The sequence below is a fragment of the Ixodes scapularis genome, unplaced genomic scaffold, assembly GCF_016920785.2.
Source record: "Ixodes scapularis isolate PalLabHiFi unplaced genomic scaffold, ASM1692078v2 PGA_scaffold7__128_contigs__length_106722199, whole genome shotgun sequence".
Taxonomy (NCBI): Eukaryota; Metazoa; Arthropoda; class Arachnida; order Ixodida; family Ixodidae; genus Ixodes; species Ixodes scapularis.
Genome location: NW_024609882.1, coordinates 29,588,743 through 29,598,596, shown reverse-complemented (window position 1 = coordinate 29,598,596; position 9,854 = coordinate 29,588,743). Strand labels below are relative to the sequence as shown.

At 52.7% G+C, this 9,854-nt stretch overlaps 1 protein-coding gene across 1 annotated transcript; it reads right to left on the bottom strand.

The window, feature by feature from the left end:
• Window positions 1–7,915: 7,915 nt before the first annotated feature.
• LOC8042942 (tyramine receptor 1) lies at window positions 7,916–9,577 on the bottom strand. The gene has a single exon (XM_002415894.5). The coding sequence runs from the start codon at window positions 9,575–9,577 to the stop codon at window positions 8,300–8,302; it is 1,278 nt and encodes a 425-aa protein (XP_002415939.3). The 3' UTR covers window positions 7,916–8,299.
• Window positions 9,578–9,854: the final 277 nt, after the last annotated feature.

Here is a 9,854-nt window from a genome sequence, read left to right as displayed (position 1 = left end):
TGGGGAACCCTGGTGAGCAGAGAGGAGCTCCGAGCGGCCCAGCTGTCCGATGGACTTTGTCAGAAGGTGATGCACCAGCTGGCAGAAGAAAACTCAGCCGACGCTGGGAATCCCAGAGACTTGGACTCATGCCTGCTCAGCAGCGACGGCATCCTGCTGCGATACATCCCCCAGGCGGACGACGGGTCCAGCGGCCCGCCATTCCGGTCTGTAATACCACGTAAACTGCGTAAGTCATTTATAAGATGTATGCATGATCCCGCCTTGGCAGGCCACAGCAGTGGGAGCAAAACTTACGAAAAGTTGTCCCAAATTGCAACGTGGCCAGGTATGAGGCAGGATGTGATGAGGTACGCTCGTAGCTGCCCGGTTTGTCAGAAGGCAAAACCCCGAGGTGGCCAACCACCAGGTTTAATGCAGTCGGTCGAAAGCAAGTACCCCTGGGAGTGTGTTGCCTGCGACGTTGTCGGTCCCTTTCCCCGTAGTCCACGCGGCAATCAGTATTTGCTAGTAGTGACCGACCATTTCATAAAATGGGTCGAAATGTTTCCTTTGCGCAAACTAGACTCTTAGAAAATCTGGGACTGTCTTCTCGAGACGTTCGCGCGCTTTGGCTTTGCCGCAACGCTTATTACAGACAACGCTTCTTATTTTGTTAGCAAGGTGTTCGTGGATGCGTGTAAGGCGCTAGGCATACGGCACAAACGGACTTCGCCATACCATCCACAGGCGAATATCACGGAAAGAGTGAACCGTAACCTGAAGCAGATGCTTGTATCGCATACAGAACGACACAAAGACTGGGACGCGAAATTAGCAGAAATGGCATTCGCTACCCGCACAACAATCAACCGGTCCACGGGTTTTACTCCGGCCCAACTTAACTTTGGAAAAGAGCTCGTGTTTCCCCTGGGAAACGGCCTCCTTTGCACAGATCCTGCAAGCATGCAGCGCACAACCACGCAGTTCGCAGAAGATCTCCGGAAGCGTTTCACGGAGAACCTGCGTGAAGCTCGAGAGAGCCTCGACGTCTCGAGACTGCAACAGGCAAACCAGTACAACAAGGGGAGGCGAAATCTGCAGTTCAAGGTAGGAGATCTGGTACTGAGGCGAACTCATCCGCTGAGTGATGCTGCTAGAGGCTTCACGGCCTCTTTAGCAAAGAGGTGGGATGGCCCCTACCGTGTTAGTAGCAAGCTCTCCAACCTGTCTTATGAGCTGGTGCATTGTGAATCTGGTGAAGTGTGCGGGTCTATTCATGTCGCCGACCTAAAAGCTTTCTATGAACCCGAGGAGGTAGATGTGTCGCAGGTTCCAGATGACGACTATCCGGACCACCTCTCGGAAGATTCCACACCGTCTCTACCGCGGTACAACTTGAGACGGCGGTGAAGACGACCGGGAGTAGCACGAGTTCTAAGTGTATTATCGTCATGCCCTCTTCGGTGTTTTGGGGGGGAGAAGAGAAATGGTCCGCGCTCCCGCATGCACAGTGGGACAGGCATCTTTCGTGTGCGCGGCTACTTTTTCCTACCGCGCCATGGCCTCATGTTGTTTTTAATTTCTAGTTCCTCGTGCCAGACAGCGGCGACGCAGCTCCCATCATCAGACCACCCCCCATGGCTGCATCGGTACTGTCCGGAAGTACTGACGTCGGACCCGTGCTCGCTCATCTGAGAAGACCCTTGCTGACCCAGAAGGAAGGCCCCCCCCCGAAGACCATCAAAGACCTCCTCTGTTTTCGTTTTTGGAAGGGGGGAGATGTGTGGGCAACCTGGCGATTCCAAGCGGTTGGCCCAGGCTGCCCATCCGACAATCATAAGTGGTCATCTTGACCACGAGGGGGCCAAGGGCAACTGGCCACGCGAGCGGCGCTCCGCCGCTGATAAAAGGCCGTCGCAGCGGATGCGCGGGGGCTGTTGGGATCGCGGCGCAGGCGATAGCGGTCATTAAATGTTTACGTGTTGTTGAACTGGTGTGCTGTGTCATTCTCCGAGACGGGTAGCAGCAAGGGAAATCCCACAAGCTACAGCAGCCGGAAGTTGGGACGCCTGCGACGCCATGACGACAGCGACACTCGCGTTCGCTTGTGCTTTTAGCCAGCATTTCTACGACCAACCGCCAGGATCGCAACGGGCAGCAGCATGAAACTCCGGCTTCTGTGACGTCATTTCTTGCCCCTTTAGGACCACTTCTGATGTATAGGTGGGAGAGGACGCTAAACGCACCAGTTGGAAACGTGCTCCAGGCATCATAGTCTCCGTGTTTTCGAACTGTCAAAAGCTACCAAAGGGCGATGAAGTTGCCGCTCATTGTATTTACACTTGTAAATTAGTTCCATCATGAGAAAATGATAAAAAGGTAGTTGTAATAGTTCACATCTTGCAATTAATAGAACTAAGCAGTAAATGTAGCTAAACTGCAACAACTACTTTTACTCATAAGCAATTCAAACCAATTACGGAATACACAAAAAAGTAAATAAATTACAACAACTCAATATTATAATTTAATTTCTACCCAAGTATACTGAAATAACATCATCATCCGCCTTTTGGAACCACCAGCCTTGAACGTGTTGCACGAGTTTTAAACATAGCACCCCACAGCGTTTCCCACGCGCTCCAAGTCTTTCTAAATTTTACTGACTTAGTGGATTTTGGTGGAGCTCAGCAAGTTTCTACTTAGAACTATATTGCCACGCGCGTGGCCCAGTGAGCGCATGCGTGGCCAATGGGTTACCGCGCTTGACTGTCACGCGGAAGATCTAGTTTCGATTCCGGTCAGCGTAATGACTTTTTATTTATTCTTTCAACTTGGCGTTCACGTAAGTTCGAGAACATTTTCGTCTGACCAAGTTCCAAATGTTCTACGCGCCGAGAGTTCTATGCCGAACGTTTGCAGAAACCCACGGGGGTACATAAGGAACTCCGCAGTGCGCGCGGAGTCAGTCTCGCCCCAGTGTTTGACCCTGCTGTTACGCCGCTATCGACGCCTGCGACGATCTAGTGTAATCTTCTGTTTCCTTTTTGTTTTATCGCTCTTGTGCCGACCCACGAGCCACAGACGACAAGAAGCTGCCGGTCCTCATGCGCGAGGTGAGATACGACATCTTTGGAGGCCTTGTCCGCAACCCGCCGGTAACCGTCGAAGCCTTCGTCACTGAGGAAACTAACATCAAGCGCGCCCTCCAAGTGTGCGCTTCCCACTACCAGCGATACCCAGGCTTCGCTGCATCCACGCTGCTTAGCGGCGAAAACGCTCCTGGTACGCCGGACATCCGTGAAATTATCCGGAATGTCGACCGGGAGAAACTGCGAAGGTTGCTGCCAACCGCTAGTCGTACGTCAACCTTCTTCATCGCCGACGCTGTCCACAAAGAAGTGCATCGGGCACACCAACCAGAGGTTCCCGTCCCCGTGGTGTCGAAAGAGGCGCCGAAGGTGAGCCACTCCGCCGCGGCCTGACGACCACCGCGAGCTCCCCGGCTCCCCGTGAAGCCTCAGCGCCTCCCCCCCCCCCCCCCTCTCCCCGAAGAGACGCCGCAGTGCCGCCGTATCCTCAGCGTCAGGAAGAAAAAGCCCTCTGCGTCCACCCGGAATGACCCTCGCCCAGAAAGACCGACGTACGGCGAACGGCCGACTGACGCCCGCTCTGCCGCCATTGCGGGGAAACCGATCACATCTACCGTATGCCCCACCGTCGACGTGGGCTTGCGTGGGTTCCACCCGAACGACCCACGCCCGAGGTACGGCGAACGCCCTTGCGACATCGAGGAGTGCCTCCGACGCTCGCCCTCCTCAGCGCCGTGTCTCCGCCGTGAATCCCGCTCCCCATCGACATGACGCTCAGCGTCCCCAGCACCACGAACCCGTCGAGAGAGCCTGTCTCCCATGTGTCGCCGGGAAAACTAAGTGCGGCAACGCCTGGAAGTGATGTTGCCGAAGACCTCCACGTAAAGAGCCTTCTAGAACGCCGGAGCGCTCCCACTCTCCCCACACCACGCATCGCAACCACGCCCTGCAACGGTGCCCGAAAACCTAAACGATGTTATCGACGGCCACGGCGCATCAGCACACGTGGACACCGGAGCAGACTACTCAGTCTTGAGTGGGAGGCTCTCTCGCCGCCTTCGAAAAGTCACGCGCCGTGGGATGGACCTCAAATACGAACCACCGGAGGACACCTCCTTACACCAGTCGGGAGATGCACTTCTCGCGTCGGGATCCACGGTGAGACGTGCCCTGTGAAGTTCGTCGTTCTTGAAGACTGTGGGAGGAACGTTATCATCGGAACTTATTTTCTCTACGAGTATGGCGCCGTAAGTGATCTCGAGGTAAACCAGTTGAAGCTGCGAAAACCTCTTCTGCCGCCGGTGGAGACCAATACGACGTCAACCGCGATCCGAGTTAGTGCCGACCATGTCAACCTGCCGCTGAGGTCTAGTGTTTTCGTCACCGTCATAACTGCCGTAGCCATGCACGGTGAAGCTCTTCTGGAAGGCAGCGTCCTACTGCTCCTTGAAAAAGGTGGCGTCGCACGAGGCGTAACAGATCTCCAAGAAGGACGTATAACATTTCTCGTGACGAACTTTCAAGAGGAGCCGCAACACCTAACGAAGGGTACCATCGTGGGCCACGTCGAAGAGCTTCAGGCGCCAACCGTGGTCACCGCAGTCCCTGAGGAAACTTCATCGTCACAGCAGAAGAGTACGTCGCCGCCGCAGCTAGACATCGACCCAGAGCTCCCAGATCCAAAGCGCCGGCAACTGGTTGATCTCCTCGCTGAATACAGTGCCACACTGTTTTGCCACGTCGTCGAAAGTTTGTCAAACACCATTGGTGAAACATCAAAATGTTTCCGACGACGACGCTCCCTCTGTCCCCTAGTCGCGGTACCGACTCTCCTTAAAGGAAAGGAAGTGATTCAAGATCAGGTGCAGGAAATGCTCGACGACGACATCACTCAACTTTCAAGAAGTCCTTCGGCGTTTCCATTTGTCCTTCTAAAGAAGAAGGACAGAACCCTGAGGGTCTGCGTGGACTATCGTCGACTGAACGCTGTAACTAAGAAGGACGGCTATCCGCTCCCCTGCATCGACGATACTTTACACCAGGGGTGGCCAGGTTGACCCGGCCTATGAGCCGCAAACAAAACCAAGAAACTTGTAAGAGCCGCGGGGGGGGAGAGAAGATGGGGAAGATCCGTTATCTAAAGGGGACAAGTATCACCGGCCAGTGACAAAGGCCGCGAGACTGAACATTTCCTCGACCACAAGCCAAACTGCATGCATGGTTTGACAGTCCCTGTCCTTGATGCCTTGCCCCCTAGTGTCCGGCCAACTCCCTCGAACAATGAAAGAAACAGAATCTGTGGAAACAAACCAGTGAAAAGCGGTTTGACTCTACATATGGGGGCACAAGGCTGCCGAACCGCAAGCTGTTCTTTATTCTGAAATCCTTGGGCGGAAGGGCAGGGGGGGGGGGGGGGGGGTCGCCTTGAGGGATCCGCGAGCCGCACTTGGACCAGCAAAGAGCCGCATGCGGCTCGCGAGCCGCGGTTTGGCCACCCCTGCTTTAGACCGACTGCGCCACCCCCGATATTTTTCGTCGATGGACATGAAGAGTGGCTACTGGCAGACTGAAGTCGACGAACGCGACCGCGAGAAAACTGCCTTCGTCACTCGCGACAGACTGTACGAGTTCAAAATGATGCCGTTCGAACTTCGTACAGCACCAGCCACCTTCCAGCGTGTCATGAACACCGTGCTGGCAGGTCTGAATGGCAGAACTGCCTTGTCTACTTGGACGATGTCGAGGTATTTTCAGGGGATTTTGACGAACTCTTGAGTCGACTTCCAGCTGCACTTCAAGCCATCAAAACCGCCGGCCTGTAACTCAAGCCAACAAAGCGTCGGTTCGCCTATAGGGAACTAAACTTCCTTGGCCACGTCGTCAACAACGAAGGTGTTCTCCCTGACCCGGAGACGACCCGCGCCGTGGCTGCATTTATGCCGCCGTCTGAAAAGAAGGCCGTGAAAAGATTTCTCGGACTCGGTGCCTACTACAGACGGTTTGTTCGAGGTTTCGCCAAGCTGTCCGCGCTGCTGACACACCTCGCTAAGGACGCCGTAAAGTTTGAGTTGACAGAAGAACATAAGCGGTCATTTGATAAACTCAAACGAAGATTCCAGACTCTCCCGATTCTTGGCCATTTCTACCAATTCGCTGAAGCAGAGATCCACACGGACGCCAGTAACATCGGACTTGGAGCGGTGCTAGTCCAAAAGCAGGACAGGGAAGAGCGAATTATCGCATACGCAAGTCCGACGCTGTCTAAGGCGGAGAGGAACTACTCAACGATTGAAAAGGAGTGCCTCACTGTTGTCTGGGAAATAACAAAGTAGCGCCCATATTTGTATGGAAGTCCTTTTCGCGTGGTCACAGACCACCACTCGCTCTGCTGGCTCGGGAATCTGAAGGAGCCCTTCGGTTGCCTCGCCCGGTGATGCCTACGACCGCAGAAGTTTAACATGACCGTGGTGTAGAAGTTCGGTCAGAAGCACAATGACGGCGACTGCCTGCCAAGGGCCCCTGTCGAGGCCGATCCTGCCTGCACCAAAGACGACGACGATGAGTGTTTACTCAGCGCTCTGGGTGTCAGCGACATGGCAGCACTCTAACGAGATGACCCTGAGCTGCGAGCACTCATCGAGCACCTAGGGGGACAAGGATGCACTGTTCCCCGCAATTTCGCACAAACACTGCCAACCTTCTCCATCCAACAAGGTGTGCTCTATAAGAAGAACTTCAGCGACAACAACACGGCGTGGTTGTTGTCGCTGAAGTCTTTCAGTCTACGAGCGTAAATATTTCCAGCCTGCCATGACGACCCGACGGCGGGACACCTTGGCTACAGCAGGACTCTTGCCACGATACGCAAAAAGTACTACTGGCCCAAGCTTGCAAAGACAGTTTACCACTACACCGAGTGTCAGCGACGGAACAAACCACCGACGAGACCGGCAGAACTTCTTCAGCCTATTGCGCCGCCATCTGCCCCATTCTAGCAAATCGGAATGGATTTACTTGGACCATTCCGACCATCGACGCAAGGAAAGCGATAGATAACCATCGCAATTGATTATCTCACACGGTACGCCGAGACGAAAGCCCTTCCATCAGGTACGGCTCTTGAAGTCGCCAAGTTTTTCATCAAGTCGATTGTCCTCCGGCACGGCGCCCCCGAAGTCCTCATTACAGACCGTGGATCATCGTTCATAGCTCAGCTGACGCAAGAAATTATTAACGTTTAGTTTCTTCAGTTATTTGCTGCCTCATGATTTGTCATTCGTGACTATATATGTTTATGCTCGCTGTTAATAAGGTTGTCAAGAGTTACAGTTAATTATTCGACTTACCGTGATAACTAGCCCCCTATATTAAATCCGCCTTGCCTTATAACCAACCTGCCCATAACTGATTTAAGTTGATTTTACGGCTTGTTTTTTTGTGTAGAAAACTTTTAAGGCCTAAAACACACCCTCTATAGCGCAGCATTGCCCTCCCAACAGTAAAAACAAGAATCAAAATTACATACCTGAAGTTATGATATCTCCTCCTAAACAGATGGTGAAGGAACGCCAGTCCCAACATGCACAGGTACATCCTTAATCTAAAAAAAATATATATTTCAATTTTCAGTAAGTTTATTCATATTAGTACAGGCTTGGAGCTTCTGAAGTACATTCCCGTATCCTAAAATTATTAAATTAGTGTACAATCGGAACTTCCAGCAAACGTCAATCACTGCTGACCACCCTCCCGTAAAAGGGGCATCTTTTAAGCACCACACAGGAGAATGCTAGTTTGGTTGAGCAATCCAGGACTCTTTCGCATCTTGCGAAACTCTAGAACATTCTAACAAGACGACGATCAAAACAAACACTTTTCTTCTCCAGGCATCGCAACATCGATAAATATATGTACATGCGATAGCTATGGAGATCAATGTACGCTGCGTACGTTATCAGTCACACACAAAAAACAATACGTCTTCTTATTACAGAAACGATCTCATACATACAGGCACATCCAAGCAAAATTATATTTCACAAAAAAAGAGTTTATAGAAATGACTCGTCTAGAGAAATCTCAGGGGTTTAGGAAGCTAATATGCGACCTGTTCAAGTAGATTGTTCATTGCTCTCGGCACAGTCACGAGACCATAAAGGTTCACTAATCAAGAAACTGGGTCAAAGCAGTACATCAAACGTCGTCGCCAGCCTCAAACCTCCCGCTTACCTCCTCCGCTTACAGAGGATTCGAAGAAACGCCTTGCGGAAATCATTATTAAACACGGTGTAGATGACTGGATTGAGGGCCGAATTGACGTAGCCCAGCCAGGTGATGAAGTTGACCGTTTTGGTCGAGATGTAGCAGTTCGCACAAAACGGCAGAATCACGTACATGAGGAAGAACGGGAGCCAGCACAGCACGAAGACACCCATCACAATGCCCAAGACCCTGGCGGCTCGTCGTTCCTTGGAGAGCGAGATGCGCTGACGTTCCTCCATGTATTGCTTGACGTTGGGCACGGACCTCCCACCATTCAGCTGAGGCTTGGGCTCCAAAGGTTCTTCCACTTTTACGGCCGTCACACTATCCATGTCCGGATCTATGGGGCTCTGCTCCGTTTGAGGGGAGTCAGCTGAGGAGTTTTCGTGGATGGCAGGCTGCGGTATCTGCACGGTCGCCTTGACCTGGAGGGTGGCAGCAACAGCCATGGCTCGTTTTCTTAGCCTCCGTCTGGTCGCCAGGAATATCTTGAAGTATACGATGGTCATGATGAACATTGGGGCGAAGAAGGAGCCAGTGGCAGAGTAGAGCACGTAGCCGCGTTCCTCCGTGAGCTGGCACGGAGAAGTCTCGTCAAACTCTTCGGGCCAGTCATTCCAGCCAATGAGAGGTGGCACTGAGATGAGAGCGCTGATGGCCCACACCAGGACAATGCTGAGTAGGACTCGACGAAGAGTTCTCTTCTGGGCGTAGTTGATGGGATCGTGGATGGCCCAGTAGCGGTCCAACGCAATGGCGCAGAGGTTGAGGATGGACGCCGTGCAGCACAAGACATCGCAGGTGAGCCAGAGCTTGCAAGTGTGCAGACCGAAGACCCAGCGACCCAGTATCGAGTAGGCAACGTTGAGCGGCATTACAAGGAGCGCCACAGCAATGTCGGCCACGGCGAGTGACACGATAAACATGTTCTGAACGCTTCTGAGCGGTCTGTAGGTAAAGATCGCGAGCACCACGAGCACATTGCCGAACACGGTTCCGGCAACGATGGCCGACAGTACCACGACGGTGACAATGGCCTCTGGGAGGGAGACGGCGGTTGAGATACCGGAGTTCAGTGTGACGTCGAGGGTTTCGGTGGCCAGGGATGTTAAGTTGGTCGAGTTTAGAAGGTCGGGGTACGGGTCCAAGAGGGTGAGGTTAGGCATGCTAACACCCAATTTGAGGAACGTGGACACCGCGTTGCCCACTGATGACGACAGTAGACCGGGCAAGGCTGTCATGACTTTTCGTGGTGGTCTTGGGCGTCACAAAACGCCGCGTCTTGCTTGTTATTTCTGGGGCACGGAACGGTCTTTAGTCTGTAAAGAAGCGAAGCAATTGTGTGAAAAGACAGTAATTACTGGCGTGCACAGTTATCACCTTGCAAAATATGTACATTTTTATTTAGGTATGTTACTAAACTAGAGTGCGGTGCGGATAGGAAAATAAGCATACTCTTTGCAAGAGCAGCCAGTGAGTTTTCAGTTAGATATGTAATGCAAACGTAGCCTAGCTATG

What these genes read in the sequence shown, in the direction of transcription:
- LOC8042942 (XM_002415894.5), bottom strand. Translation starts at nt 9,577, where the DNA reads ATGACAGCCTTGCCCGGTCTACTGTCGTCATCAGTGGGCAACGCGGTG.